General features: G+C 35.4%; 2 protein-coding genes across 3 annotated transcripts; one reads left to right on the forward strand and one right to left on the reverse strand.

Moving 5' to 3' along the window:
- The first annotated feature begins 8,014 nt into the window (after positions 1-8,014).
- On the forward strand, positions 8,015-8,734 carry LOC117913074 (alpha-amylase/subtilisin inhibitor-like). The gene has a single exon (XM_034827980.1). The coding sequence runs from the start codon at positions 8,034-8,036 to the stop codon at positions 8,619-8,621; it is 588 nt and encodes a 195-aa protein (XP_034683871.1). The 5' UTR covers positions 8,015-8,033; the 3' UTR covers positions 8,622-8,734.
- A 1,889-nt stretch (positions 8,735-10,623) lies between these two features.
- Positions 10,624-14,745, reverse strand: LOC117912454 (cold-responsive protein kinase 1-like). 2 transcript variants are annotated; one of them, XM_034827032.1, is made up of 9 exons: positions 14,135-14,745; positions 12,991-13,391; positions 12,746-12,868; positions 12,281-12,408; positions 11,989-12,202; positions 11,854-11,904; positions 11,673-11,739; positions 11,337-11,487; positions 10,624-11,128 (listed from the first exon to the last, which is right to left on the reverse strand). In XM_034827032.1, exons 1-9 carry the CDS (start codon positions 14,506-14,508, stop codon positions 10,814-10,816), a joined length of 1,824 nt encoding a protein of 607 aa, XP_034682923.1. In that variant the 5' UTR covers positions 14,509-14,745; the 3' UTR covers positions 10,624-10,813. The 2 variants fall into 2 exon arrangements, with proteins under 2 accessions (XP_034682923.1, XP_034682922.1); XM_034827031.1 differs by having other exon boundaries at positions 11,673-11,904.
- Positions 14,746-16,256: the final 1,511 nt, after the last annotated feature.

The following is a 16,256-nucleotide window of genomic DNA, read 5'->3' on the forward strand; positions in this document are numbered from 1 at the left end:
GCACCCTATTGCCCTATTCCTACATGATTCTCACAAAGAGCACCTTATCACAACCATAAGTGCATAATTCTCTCACCAATAAAGAGGCATGCCTCCTCAATATCATAAGTGTGCAATTCCCTCCAACAACAAAGCACACCCTAAAACACATTTACACCATTGCATTGCCTTGATCTCCTCACATTTAGCTCTTCCTAATCCTTCCAATCTTCAACACACTTATCAAGGCAACACAACTAATAGTGCCTCTAGGACTTTAACTGATCCATCAACATCACCATGTTCACACAAAAAAAGAGAGGTGCTACCTCCAACTCCACACTAACACATCAAGAATGATGGTTGCATATTATTAGCATGGGCAAGAGGCAGTGTTAGATTAGATATCACTCAAGTAGTTGGAGACAAGGAGATTTTTTACTGTAAAAATGGGAACTATGAATATACAAGTATAGCGGGATGATTGGGAAAATCATTAAGATAGTTGTTCATAAGAGTAGGAGCAGGAGTAATTGAGTTTTTAACTATATTCTTGAATTTTCTTTTCTTTTTGTAATCTTTCATAGTTTTTAATATAATTAATTTTTGGTCTTTTAATTTCAGTTACAGACTAGCATTTTCTATTTTCATTTCTTTAATATTGTTTAGGCAGTGTTTACCACTTCAAGGGGTGAGGGGAGTTGAGGTTTCCATATCTTAGTTCAACTCACCATTGGTTTATTTGTGCCTAATTTAAAAGAATCTAACTATTGACAGTGGTTACAATGACCAAAAGAATAACCATAGAGAGAAAAGGATATGTTGCGAAGATTGTAAGGGTTGTAAGTCAAGCAACCTTGGCAACATACCTATGCTCAATTGCAAAGATTCTATAAACTAAATACAAACCTATTGACATAAGGAGGAATCCATATAAATCATTTGATTATGAAGATCTAAAAGAGAGTAATTAGACTGAGTTGATCTTTGTTGAGGTGGTTATATTCATGTCAACTAGAACCTCTTTGATATAAGCCTTTGGCTCAATCCTAAAGCTATGATTGGAGCCACAAATTGTGCTCTAATGGCTCATATAGGAATGAATTATGCAAATATAAAGACTTAACTCACTCAACTTAACTTGAATTATTGCTAAGACCCTAGTTATGAATCTAATATATATCTTGAGCTAAATCTCAAGTTTAAATGATGAAAAAGATGCAAATTGTAGAAGTCATTTTTAGTCATAGTAGAGAAGAGACTAGATATGCTTAGAATAAGCTTTAAGAGTGTGAAACATGAGGAAAGTTTTGACAAATGAAAATGGAGAAATTCATAGCATGAAAGATGAGAAATGAAGGTTATGGAAAGAGTTGGAGAGCAAGCAAACACAAGAAAGAAGGTTAAAAAATATAGCTTGAAGAAGAAAGAAGGTTAAAAGATATAGCTTGAAGTTCAAACATTCTAATTTGAACCCAAAATCTAGCAGTAACATGTACTATGACTTCAAGGTAAAATTTGGAGTACTTTTCGAGTTAATTTTAGACATATATTGTTTCAAAGCTTGGAAAGTCAGAAGTCCAATGCTTCAAACAATGTGCAAATTAGAGTTGAAAAAAAGGAAGATATGGTTGATTGAAGAGAATTGCACAAAGAGAAACCAATGAGCGTCAGTTTTGCATGAACATACAAATTTTTCCATGATGATGCAAAATGAATTAGAGAGCTAAAATTATATAACAACTTAGAAACATATGAGAATCATTTTCGCATGAACATGCGAATTTTCATATGATTGTGCGAATTTTCATATGATCGTGCCAAATACACCAGAATGATGTTGGAATGCTGCTAATCCATTTCTATTTTGCATGACCATGTGAAATGTAGCATCCTCATGTGAAATTAACATATTTTCATTAAAGACTTTCGTGATCCAGAATTTTACAATTTTGATTGAGAGCCTTTGATTTGGAAAGAAGATTTTACATGCTCTCTAATATCTTGCCATATATCAACTTAACTTTTGGCCTATACGTAGGGCATTAGTTTTCATTTTTAGGAGTTCTTGAATATTCCTAGATGTTCTTGGATTTTCTTGGCGGTAGAAGACGATATTGAAAATTCTTGATTTGTTTTCTCTATTTTAATAAATTGCTTCTAATTTCTTTTATTCAAAAATGGTTCTTCATTCTTCTTTAATAGATTGTATGGATGAAATCACCATCATAAGAGGCTAAAAAGCCATCTTAGGGTATGAAACATGAAAACCTAAGGGTTAAGGCCAAGAGAAAACAATGGGTAAAATTGAACTAAAAATGAAATGAATGAAAGGTTGAGACATAATAAATAAAATAAAGATATCCTCTAATGTTAGTTTAAATTAGGGGATGGTACAATAGCCCAATCCTTGATACAATGAATTTTTTCCTAATTCTTGATTCCTACTTATATGAGATTTTTGTTATTGTTATCTATCCTAAGACAAATCTATACAAAGTGGTAAAGGCCTAAATCCTTAACCTAAACCCAATTTTCATATCCATTCATCTATTTTGTATTTCAATAATGAAATAAAATATTAAAAGATAAGATACAGATACAACTTTGAGTTATGGAACTCAAGTTGATCTCATTTAACCTTGAATACCCTAAGACTAACTAAAATTGATACTCTTGTTTTTTCTTGAGGCCTTACACCCAAAATTGGATTGTGGAACCCCTAATATTGAATTATTTAAATTAGAAACCAATAATTCTTTTGTAATTTATTTATGTTTGTTTTAGTAAATTTAATTTTAGTCAAATCATTTCACACATTTTCAATTTAAGAAATTAGGCAAAAAACAATCATTTGGATATGGTTTGACAACTTCCATAGGTCAGTCCTTGAGGACGATACCCAGAGTACTATAAAAGTCATAGTGACTTTTTCTCTAGTTTTTCTTGACCAGAATTGCTATGTAAAAAGGCTTAATATTTTAAAGAATTGTGGTTAAGTTGCATGCACATGGTCATAACACTATTAGCGAGTTGAGCTTGAGATAAGGAATCTCAATGAATTTCTACATTTGGAGTTCACTTTTATTTTTCAGTTTTCCAGTTCTCTTTCTCATTTACAAAATCATTTTTTGTGCTCCTAACCAACACTCACACTTCGAAAACCCTTACCTCTAGAATTGTTAATCTAAAGTTCCTTGTGGAGACAACCTAAACACTATATAATTGTTAGTTCCTTTTTTTTTTTTTTTTTTTGAGAACTAAAAGTTACAACAAACAATCTAGTTTAATTTCTTGTGGTGAACTCTCATTCCATAGTGTTATTATTATTTTTTTTTATTATATTTAAACTAGGAATGAAAGTTCAACTAGAGGCCTGATTCCTGTGACTACAAATCAACGTCTTCATTACTACACGATATTTATTGAAGATTATTCATGATTCACATGGTTTTTTCATTTCAAACAAAAATTTGAATTTTTTTATCTGTTTCCATAAGTTTAAAAAATCGATGGAAAATCAGTTTGATTGAAGAATTAAAATATTTCAATGTGATATGGAGAAGAACTCAACTCTAATATATTTTTTGAACATCTTTAAAATAATGGAATAGAATTACATGTTTCATGTACTAGAACTCCTGACCAAACAAAGTGGTTGAGTGAAAACATCGACATATTGTTGAAACCAAACTAACCATGCTCTTTCATGCCAACTTGCCATTATCTTTTTGGGTTGAAGTCTTTCTTATGGTTGTATATCTTATAAATAGGTTTTCATCCTCAACTTTAAAAAATGCTAGCCTTTACTTTAGGGTCTACAAAAGACATCTTGACTACATTGGTTTGTGAGTGCTAGGATGTCATGCTTTCCATCACTACAACATCAAAGTAATTCAAAGTTTACTAAGAAGACTTATCCATGTGTCTTTCTTGGATGTAGCTCAATTCATAAGGGTTATAGATGCTTGAAGCCCCAAACAAGGTGTGCTTATATTCTAAACATGTTTTTGATGAAGACACCTTTCCTTATAAGTCCTCACATGTGGTCTCTAATTCAACAAATTTAGAAATATTTGACTTTCCTTCTTTGAATGAATGGTTAGGTTCAACTAATAAGAGAACTACCTCCTCGGTTGATTCACAAATTCTAAGAAGTTTGACAAAATCCAAAGAGGAAAGTTTTAATATTTTCCCTTATTATTGTAATCCTAATTTTATTGCAAGTTTTATTCCAAATATTGTAGGAAATAATGAAGAAAATCAACCTAGCTTGAATGATATAACTACACCTCAAATTTTCTTGCAAATTTTGCCTTTGTTTCGATGGTTCAAACTACTCAAACTTTAGAGAATTCAACTCCAATTGTAGATGAAAATCTTGCATATGCTTCTCCTTCTATTGAAATTCAACTTGAACACAATGTCATGTCACAAGTTTTTCCAATTGAGTTAGTGCCACAAACTTAACCCATTGGAGCTAGAGAACCACCTTTTTATCTCAGTGACTACATTGCCTTTGCCACTTCATTACCAATCTCTTCTTGTGTGCATGATCCCATTCCATCTAAGCTAAGGACCTTAAAGATTGCTCTATAGGATTTTTGCTAGATTAATATCATGAAAGATAAACTTCAAGCCTTTCATGATTATAACACATGGGAGCTTGTTACTCAACCATTTGAAATCAATGTTTTTAGCTCCAGATGGGTATATTGTATTAAGTATAAAGATGATTCTAATTATTGTGTTAAGTTCTTTTGGTTGCAAAAGGTTTCACACAGGTATCATGAGTAGACCATGATGAAACTTTTAGCCCTGTGGTTAAACCAAGCATTATTTGTCTTATCATAGCTCTATCTCTTTCTTTCGATTGGAGGATGTACTAGTTGGACATAAAGAAAGGGTTCTTGCATGGGCATCTAAAGGAGACGATTTACATGGATAGCTTTTGGGATTTATTAATTCTCTTTTTCCTAATTATTTGTATTTATTAAAGAAATCATTACATGGTTTGAAATAAGTGTCGCATGCTTAGTTTGATCACCTCTCATAATTTTTGCTCTAACACGGTTTCTATTACAACTATTTATCGCACCCACAACATTACTATTTCTCCTCATATATGTAGATGATGTTCTTGTTTTAGGCAACAATAACCAATTTAATATTGCAAGTCGCCTTGAGCAACTTAGTTATGGATTTGAAATTAAATATCACGACCCTTTACATTATTTTCTTGGCGTGGACATTAAATATTTTAATAGGGAAGCCTTTCTTCCTCAACATAAATATATACATGACTTGCTTTTAAGAACTAAGATGCTTGACAGTAATCCCATTGTCACATCTCAAGTTCTTGCTGACAAGCCTTTTCCTTTGAACAATGTCTTGACTGATGCTAATGCTTTCTGTAGTATTGTTTGAGCCCTCCAATACTTAACTTTCATGCAACCAGATATTGTTCATGCAGTTAATCAAGTATGTCAATATTTTAGTAATCCTACTATGGCTCACTTGAAGGCTGTAAAGCGCATCTTATAATACCTTAAGGGAACCCAACACTTTAATTTACTCCACCAGTCCAACATCTTTTTATTGGGTTAGTGATGTCGATTAGGTAGGTTGTTCTACTACAAGAAGAATCACCATGGGTCATTGTGTCTTTATTGGAGCAAATTACATGTCTTGGTGTTCAAAGAAACAACCAACAATTGCTCCCTTGAGTATCAAGGTAGGCTACCACTCTTTGGCCTTCTTTGTAACTGAGTTGACTTAGATTAATTATCTTCTACGAGATATTGTTGTGCCTATCTCTAGACCACCATAATTATTTTGTGACAATGTTAATGCTCTTTACATGCCAATTAATCCTATGTTTCATGTTCATTCTAAGCATATTGAGCACTCTTGTCTCACACTATGTTTCCTCATATTCTCACACACTATGTTTCCACATATTCTCAATTTGTTGATATATATTTATTTAAATTTTTGTTAAAGGATGTCTTCACCGTGTTTCATGACAAGTTAAGAGTCCATATTCATTCCACTCTACCTTGAGAGGGCATATTAATGAAAATAATAAAAAAGATACATATTTTAATGGAAATATTTAAAGAAATACATAGAATCAAGTGTACAAATAGTAGGAATACACTCTCATCCATATTTCCATAAATCTAAAAAACTCAAATATTAACAATATTTAATTTTTTAAATTTTAGGATATTTTTCTATGTATATTTTTTATAGCAATAATTTTTTTTTTTATTTCTTTCCTAATATAACTCATCTATATTTTTATATAAAGTTCCAAAGGAATTAAGTAAATAAAAATTCACAACTTCCATTATCAAAATACGCCAAACTTTGCATGTACATAAAGAACAAAAATACTGTTGATCCATTGAGATCAGTATAAGGTTTGAATTAATGATGATAATCGTGACACTGATCCACTGTGATAGCAGAAGGTTTGAATGATGATAATTAATGCGACACTGATCCACTGTGGTTAGCAGAAGGTTTGAATGATGGTAGTGATGACACTGGGCATCCTGAGACGTACTTGCTCTATATTTATTTTGTAGCTTTTATGATCAGACATTATTTTATTCACCTTCTTTGGTCGTTGAAATGGGTATTAGCAGCCACCATGCTTTAGAAGTGGGCTTACATGTCCACATTTTTTGGTAAAAAAACCAGTCACTATTTCTTGTATCGATTATGTAAAACGTCACTACGTTTGTTATCAGAGCATGTTTCAAGCCATATTGTCTTTTGAAGGATTATTCTGAATTTCAATTGAAAAATGAATAAAATAAAACATAGAAAGTCCATAGTTCCAAGCCCTCCTATGCCTTTGGAGTTGCCACTCTGAGAACCTACTCAATGGTTAAAAATGCGGGGGAGGCTTCTGGCTCAGAATCTTCTCTCAGAGCCACTGAAAGAAGAAACAAAATTAGATTGAAGAAAATATTGGCTTTATACAAACTTTGTTTTCCAAATTCTGGAAGCGTAAGCATTACTCTTTTCATGTTCATATTGTGAGCACTCATATCACTAAGTGAGTGTTTGATAAATTTATTTAATAATTTAATTTAAGTCATTAAGTAAATTAAATAAGTTTGATAAAGTAACTTAATAGTATTATTTAAAATCAAAACAAACTTTAAGTAATAAGTAAAAACAGTCAATTATTTTGTCGTCTTTATAATTTATAAAGATAAATATGTTAATTTGATGATTTAAAATATGTTTTAAGTTAATTTTATCAAATAATTTTAATACTTAAAGTAAAAATTAAATAATAAGTTTTAAGTTGATAATTTAAGTATAATTTATCTTAAAACCAACTTAAGTTATTAAATAATATTATAAGTATTAAGTTTTACCAAACATCCTCTAATTATTCTACTTAAATTGTTATTTTCTTTTTTACTTTAATTAAATTATTAGAGATATGTCTAAAATGAAATGAATGAACACCTCCTTTTGTACATCTTGCATGCATTTCTTTTTCACTTTCAAATGCATTAATTTTTTTTGTTTAATTAGACTAGAAAAATGCCTTTCAAGCAATTAGGATTTAGGCTACGTTTTGGATAAGAGAGGTAGAAATTAATCAACTGGCTACCTTAGTTTGAATATTGGAAACCTCACGCAGGAATGCGATAAGAACTTTTGAAATTTTTACACAAATTTGTAAATGATGATCCTAATCCACACTATCCATGTGTGACGGCTTTGAAAATATCTTACCTTGTGGCAAAGAACAATTCTCCAAGGAGTGAACTGTTGTACATGCATGACTATCGTGCAGGAAGGCATTGAAATATGAGGCTCATACTGGCACCTTATGGTACAAGTAATGCTTCATTTGACCCGGCACGTGTACGGACCTTTTGCCATCGTGTCATCTTGCAGACGTGCCACGTCTCCATTCAATAGCTTATATATAGTCAACTATAGAGCCATGGATATAACACAAGAATTATATGACCTAAAAGAAGTTTGTTAGCAGATTGTAACCTTCTTGTCTGAGAAAAATCATGTTGAGGTTGATTGGAGCTGTGGGCTACATATGGCTAGTCATGGCCATATCCTCAGTGGCTCAACGATGCAACGATACAAACTCTCCAGTGCTCGACACCTCCGGACAGGCTCTTCAACGTGGTGTAGAGTATTACATACTGCCCAGTAGTAATAGTTCTGGTGGCGGTCTCACCTTGATCAATCGCAATGGGTCGTGCCCGTTGTATGTTGGTCAGGAAGACCAAGCTTCCTCACAAGGCTATACTGTTACATTCGCACCATTCTTCGAGCAAGAGACGATTATCAGGGAGTCCAGGGACTTCAGTGTTCAATTTGTTGCCTCCACAATCTGTATCCAGTCCACAGCATGGAGACTAGGGGAGAGAGACCCTGAGACACAAAGGAGATTGATTGTCACCGGAGGTGAGACTGGATACTTCAGAATTGAGAGGAACGGAGAAGGCTACTATCTGGCATGGTGTCCTACGGATGTGTGTCCAATTTGTAAGTTCGACTGTGGGTCCGCTGGTATTCTTGTTCAGAATGGAAAGAGGCTGTTGGCTTTGGATGGTCCTGTACTTTCTGTTGTGTTTATGAGGGCTTAGTTTTTCATTTTATATGGGGGGCTCTTCCATCTACCTACAAGTGAATAAATGGAGCTCCGAGCGTGATGAAATACTATATGTGTTATTAATAAATGGCTAAGTTATTCTGTCAACTCTCTTTCTTTTACACTTACTATTAATTTATTTGTTTGTGTTCTATAACCCCAAATGTCACCCCTTTTAGGTAATTCTCTCAATAAAATTTGAGCATAAAACTTGTTTAATATACTAACCAAGACATTATACAAACCGGAGAACAAAGGAACACCTGAAATGCATCAATCTATGGTAAAATGTTCATTCAAGTTGAATAATACGAATGTCATGAAGTGAGTTCTTAGTTACCATTAACCTTCTACATCTTTTGTTTCTTTCCCCAGCTCTCAGTGAATTTGGATTTGAGTCTCTAAGAGAAATGGGGAGAAGCCGCTAGGGAAAGAAAGATGATTTGGAGAGAACTGTGAGTCAGTGAAATGATCTGCAGCTGAGAGTATTTCTTTGATGCCAGGGAAGCTGACAGCTTCCAACCTAACCATGATTTCCAAATGGGGATGGAGAAACTATGACTATGGGCATAGAAAATTAAAAGTGATATTGCAGGCTTCATTTTAACAAAAATCTAGCATAGCAACTTTTTTTTAATGGGTAGGCAGAGAATGAAAATTAGACTCAGCGGATGCCCTTAGAAAAACACACCATTGTTTGAAAGGACTAGAAATTGCTGCATCCCAAAGCAACTGGAGCAAAAAAAACTCTTCTTTGAGTTGGATTCCGTATTACTAGATCCTCCGGGATGGTGTTTCTCTGAGCGTCTAGTTTTAAATTGTTCTGAGTCTTAACCTTGACAATGGTTTTGATTCTGCCATGACAGTTCAGCCCCCAGCTTTTGATAATATTAACCTCCAATACTGCAAGCTAATCAAGGCCCCACGGGGAGTAGCAAATAGCAAAACAGTTACCATTCTTGGTCAGATTTATCAGATGTCTGGCAGTTGTTCATGGACTTAAATATTTTTTCCTCCAGTTCCACAAGTCCTTTTTACTAAATATTCATGAATCCCTGCTGCATCAAATATTCAACTAAGGTTCCCTTTTCTAAAGATAATAAGTTGATCCTCCAAAGCAAGATGAGAGACTTTCTGGTTAAAGATTTTTTGGTTTCAAATTTAGTTCCTCATTGCTAGCCATCTTCTAGGCGTAACTAAAGTCTTCTTATCTAGAAGGAAAGTGTCAATAAGGTTATAATGCGTCTCTATGCCTTAACCATTCCACACTAGGGAACTAAGTACCTCCATTCCCATCAACACTACAACTAATGGTGCAAGACTCGGTCATTAAAAATTAGTCCATACCATCGTTGTTGTTATGGCTTTTGTATTTGATTCCCTACACCTGAGACTACTGGGTTGGGAATATATGATTCCCTACACCTGGGACGACTACTGCGTTGGGCGTGGGTCATGATTTAACGCTAGACTGGGGGCCAACAGCCCGGAGCTTTCTGAACCCTGCAAGATTAGTCTGGCAAGGGAAGAGTGTGAACACCTTAATAGACAAGTGAACTTAATCCCTACACAAAAAAACCAAGGCTGTGGCTTGTACCTCTTCCTCAAAGATAAGTGTCTGGTTATCTAACCTCACTGGATGATGAGGTTAGGCATTTTTAACTATTCCTCAGGAATTGTGGGAGGTGATTCCAAGGAATTGGTTGTCAATATCTAAAATTCCGGAGCTCATTTTGTCTGAGCTTTCATGATTTGTTGCTCAGGAATGAATGTGGCTTGGAGTGCTGGAAAAGTTCTATTTATGTTGTTTGGACTTGCTCTTTTCTGATATCATTACGGATGGGTATTCTTTAGCCTCCAGGCCTTTATCCTGGGTCCTTGTTTTTGGGTTTTCAGGTTCCATGTCTCTTCATGAGCTTTTGTCCCTTCAATGCTGTAAAAAATATGAAAGCTGACTAGTTCCACAAGAAAACTGGTAGCAGTGAGCTAGAATGGTCTATGGCAAATCTCACACAAGGTCACTTCCCATACTAGAATAAATACAAGAAAACAGTTTGGTAAACACCATTACAAGAATACTGCATTAGGATCTTAATGCGATGTGGTGCATTGTTTTGACCAATTCTAATGGCTCCATTTGTATGCGGATCACTTGCAAGAATGATGACCAACCTCACACTTGGTGATTTATCGACCCGAGAAATGAGAAATAGAGGCAGTGGCATTGGAAGCAGAGGACCCCGTAGATATGGAAGTGTCTCCAGGATTTCTCTTGCTGGATTCTACGAAAGTAGGCCGAGTTGGGGGTCCATGCTCAAGTGAGCCTTTGCTGCGTAGCAAAACAACTACTTCAGACATTGTGGGTCTCATAGAAACTGATGACTGAGCGCACATCAAAGCGATCTCTATGATTTTCTTCACTTCTTCTGCTTTATATTCCTCAGGGTCTAAGCTCTCATCCACCAACTCCAAATGCTTGTCATCCTCGTAAAGTTTCCATGCCTATTGACATAATGATCTCAAAATACAAGACTAAAAGTGCGTTTGATAGTGATTCTAAAAATCGTTTATAGTCTTTTTAACATTTGAATGATAAATTTTTTTAGTGTTAATAATCTTAGAAGTGTTTATTAAAATCATTGTCAAACGGGCTTAAAAGCATCCAAAGGAAAATCATGCATGTAAGAGTAGAATGATAATGATACATCACCCGTTCAAGCAAGTATTCACCGACAGGTTCAGCCTTCATTTCATTGCACTTGCGGCCACTTATGATTTCAAGGACGACAATACCATAGCTGTAGGTATCAACCTTCTCAGATAACTGCCCATGGATTGCATATTCAGGTGAAGTGTAACCCCTGAAGCAAGAGAATTAAATAGCAATAATCACCATTGCAGGTGGAGATAAAATATATAAGCAAATGGCGCATAAACCCCTTGCTTTAGGCAACTGTAGACTAAAATGCAGGATAAGCATGATGGTCATACTAATATACAGGGACAGTGCATTAATATCAAAGTGAAGTAGGTTCATAGGACTTACAATGTTCCAGCGAATTTGGTGCTGAGATGACTCTTGTCCTCGGGGAGAAGCCTTGCCAGCCCAAAATCTGCAATTTTGGGTTGGAAATCATTGTCCAGAAGAATATTGCTGGATTTTATGTCACGATGTATGATACACACATGGAATTCCTCATGTAGATAGGCAAGACCCCTAGCTGTACCAGCAATTATATCAAGTCGTTGTTTCCAGTTGAGAGCTCCTCGCCTTTCACCTATTTGAGGACTCAAGATTAATGCATACAAAATTTATAGCAACACAGCAGCTCCTTATGATTTTCTGGATGAGTTTAACTTACCAAATAGGAATTTGTCAAGACTGCTATTGGCCATGTACTCATAGACAAGAAGTAGTTCTGATCTTTTGCCGCAGCATCCAAGAAGACGAATGAGATTGCGATGATGAATATTGCTTATAAGCTTGACTTCGCTCTCGAAATCTGCTTTTACCCTGTTGGGTTGACCTATAAATAGTCTCTTAACTGCAACCATTTTCCCATTTTTCAAAGTGCCCTGTTCCAAGTAACCTATGAATACTTGCCCAAAACAATAAACATCAAACCAGTCATATAAATATGTATTGAATTTTACCTTGTAGACATCACCAAAACCTCCCTCTCCAAGCTTATTTTCTGCACTAAAATTTTTTGTTGCAGCTTTCAAGTCTCTATAACTGTAATTAACTGGGCCTCGCAACTCAGTTGCCCCTAATATATCACCTGTTATGAATGCAAGCCAAAAGGAAAAAGGTTATTGAAATTAAGTTACAACGAAGATAAAAGGAAAACATTTATGAATTCTCAGAAGGGTTAAAGCTTGAAGGAACTGATTAAAGAGTGAAGAAGTGGTTCACATTCTCTTATTCATGTTCTACTTGGCTGAAAATTCAGACTAAGAATTAGAAAATTTGGGCCAATAATTAATGTTCAGTAAAATGATCCTTGGAAAAGAAATTCTGCAAGAAATTGGGAACTTGTAAAGTTTCAAATTTGTCCAATAGTAAAGACAAAACAGTTTTTTTCAGAAACCATGATGGTGCACCTTAGTTTAATTTACCTCTAGGAGCTGCCTTTGCCTTTCTTGATTGCTGATACCATAAAAACAGAACACTGATAAGAAGAAGAAGGCCTACACCTCCGGCCACTCCTCCAATAATAGCTTTCTTCTTGCTTGACCCTCCTGCAATAGTGCAACATCGTCAATTTGCATAGCATAACATGGTGGAATGGATCACCAGTAGCGAGTTTTAGGCTTTTAGCAGTAGCTCAAATTGGAAAGAACAAAGATATACAAGGCCTCACCCTTTTCTAGGAAGGGTGTGATATTAGTGGTCTGGTTATCGGCAAAGAAAGGCGTGTTTGAATATCTCAGAAAACATCCTGCATCAACAGCCCTACCATATGTACTGGGAAGACAACTGTTTATGTTGCCATTTGCCACTTTCAAGCACTCTCGGCAAGCGCTCGGACTCACTGTTTCAGCACATTGGGCCATCCCATACACTGTTGCACCACCACCTCCAACCACTTCCTTTTTATATGCCACATAGAAATCATCAATTCTGGGTGTTGCAACTTCAAGATCTGCTAATAGTCCCTCTACTGCTGCTTGAAAAGCAGTCACCTGTGATGCAGTCTGGTTCCCACAAATTGCAGCATTTCCGGGGAGAGTGGCTTGGTCATAGAAGCTGCTGCTCTCATATCTTAATAAAAGAAGCAAATAAGAAAGTTGTGTCAAACTATAGGTTAAAGGACATCTCTGCCTCCTAAAAGCAATGGAAAAGGGAAAATCAGGCATGTTTTTTTTTTCAAATTAAGGAGAAATGTGAGCATCCAGGTAAGTCAGTGGGGTGTTCTGCTCTTACTAACATATCTAGTCTGGGATTAGTGCATTAACATCACTTTCACCCTACAAAGAACCGAATGAACAATCCAAAAGTTCATATTTCTTTGCAGAAAGAGGAATATCTTGTAGAATTCTATCTGAATGTCATAACCAAGTACTCATCTGGTGAAGAAGAAAGACCTAGAAACCCAAGTGAAGCAATAGATAATTTTCATATCCAAAAGAATAAAATTGTTAAACCACCAATTTTCCTAAAAACTTACACTTGCATGATTTGGGCTCGATATGTATATTATGCTTCTTAACACCCTTCTTCACCACCCGCACTTGGAGAGATAGAGATATGCAGAATTTAGATTCATATATATCCAACAGACAGACAAAAATGCAAATTAAGGAGACATAAAATTGCAAATTAGGGGGAGAGATACCAAAGAATGCAAGGGGAAAGGGGAGAAACAAATAGGGAAACAAACATGCAAATTAAACCAAGCTCTGATATTATATTAACTGCCAATTTTGCTAAAGCTTGATGTTGAAGAATTTGGGCTCAATATCCATATTATTCTCCTTAACAAAAACAACCAATAAAATAATTACCTGAGGAAGCAGCCATCATAGATGACGCGAGCGCCATTGGCAGCAGAGCAGTTGCGGATGAGTGACTGAGCGGCAGTGAAGCAAGCCACACAGTCCTTAGTGGACATGTAGTTTCTGCACTGCACCATGGCGTACACAGAGTCTCCAGTTCTGGTTCTCTCCGCAGTCGCAAAGTGTTTGTTGTCGTTCAACTGTGTTTTGAGGTCCGACAAGGTGGCGTTGAGATTGCTGTAGAAGTTTGAAACGCTGGAGGCGTTGTATGTGCTGCATCCCTCGTTTAGTAGGTTTGTTTGTGGGTCTGAAATTGCTACTCTCATCAACCACCACCACCATATTCCCCCTGTAATCAACAACACCAAGCCCTTGGATTCCATCTCTGTTGTCTTCTTCTCTTCAGTTCACCATATATATATATATATATATATATATATTCAGCTGAGCAGTGTCATTAATCTTCTCAGAATTCAAAGCAAAATTAGATGTACTACACAAAACATTCACAATATATAGAAGCCCTTCTAAAGAGTTTGGGGGTGAATTTTAGGAAGCATAGAGTCGTATCAATGAAGTTTTAGTAAAGTCTGAATAGTTCTAGCTACAGCTGAACCGCAGAAATTTCTAAAATGCTGATTTGTATTTGACGAGTATGAGTGTCATGCACGTTGGAGAGAGAGAGAGATCGATCTTCAAATGGACCAAACATGACGGGATGGGTGGAAAGAGCTCAATGGCGGTCAGCTTCGAAGAGGCATATTTTGGTCATTTAAGTCGTCCACATGGGAGCAGTTGTGCTCGTCAATGACTTTTAAGGATGATGGTAAGAATAGGTACTGCCATTTGTTTGCCTTTTCGTCAAGTCGTTGGCCATTGTCCAAGTCCAGGGGAAAATTCTAGGATTCTTGATAAATATACTGCTATTAAAAAAAATAATATTTAAAATACCATAGTTTGGAAAATAATTCAATTTCTACGGCACTTTTGAACACGTAGGATGAGATATCAAAATCCATTCCCCCATTTCCATTTCCCTTCCCGTTTTTCTTCTCTTCCCTTCCCATTTTTCTTCTCTGCATCAAACCTCCTCTGCCCGAAAAGCCACTATCCCGCATGTTGATCGTGAGGTGGAGATCCTTGCCTCAACACCAATAGGAAGGAAGTGAAGTGCAGATCTGAGAAACCATTGCCCCCGGTGTTCTCTGTAAGTTTTGTGGTTATATTTGGTGGTGTGGTTGTGTTTGGTCACCGAGAAAGTGTGGGAAAGTTGTAAAAAAAATAAAATTTTTGTTTTTTTTTACAATGAAACCGAGTAGACTAAAAATAATGGAGAAAGTTTTAATTTTTTTGTGGTTCGGCTTGTTGTGATTCTGTTTGGTTGCCAAGAAAGTGTGAGAAAGTTGAAATTTTTTTTTTTTTCCAATATTTCCTACCAGTCCAGCCCGTGCACAGGGTATCTGTCCAATTTTTTCAACGTAATCTGATCATGATTTGAGGGGAAAGGTTGTGTTTTTCAGCGTGGCTCAAAAATCGTGGAGGGTTTGTGAAATTTAAATCCAATGGCACAAAAGCAAAGAGACCCCTGGACAGATCCAGAAAGCCATGGAGCAAAAAAAAAAAAACATTTTTTTGTTTGTTTTTTTAGGGGGTTTTGCATGGACTTTCCCGAAAAGCAAATGGGGGATGGATTTTCCTGGGAATCAAACGGGGATTGCAAAAACTTGGGAATCAAACGGGGGTTGCAACAAAATAAAAAAATAATAACCTGATTAGATTAGCACCTGCAATAATTGAAATTCAAATTCAAATTCAAATTTAAATTTAAGGAGATTCTTCACTTTTTATTTGTTAAAATAAAAAATAAAAAATACTATCTTTTTTTTTGCAAAATACTGATTATAATGTATACAGGTGATAAACTTTAAACATTTGGTTGTACAGTAGGTAATACTAATTAAGAGATAATTTTTTTTTTCTTTTGTGGAAAGAGACACCTTCAGCATAAATTCGAAATTTTCTACTGTGTATGGAAATTGTGGAAATTGTCTCTTGAAGAGACACTTTCAGTATAAAGCGAAATTTTTTAACAAATAATGAAAATTGTGGAAAGTGTCTCTTTCTTTGCAAA

Source organism: Vitis riparia, chromosome 4 (genome assembly GCF_004353265.1).
Source record: "Vitis riparia cultivar Riparia Gloire de Montpellier isolate 1030 chromosome 4, EGFV_Vit.rip_1.0, whole genome shotgun sequence".
NCBI lineage: Eukaryota > Viridiplantae > Streptophyta > Magnoliopsida > Vitales > Vitaceae > Vitis > Vitis riparia.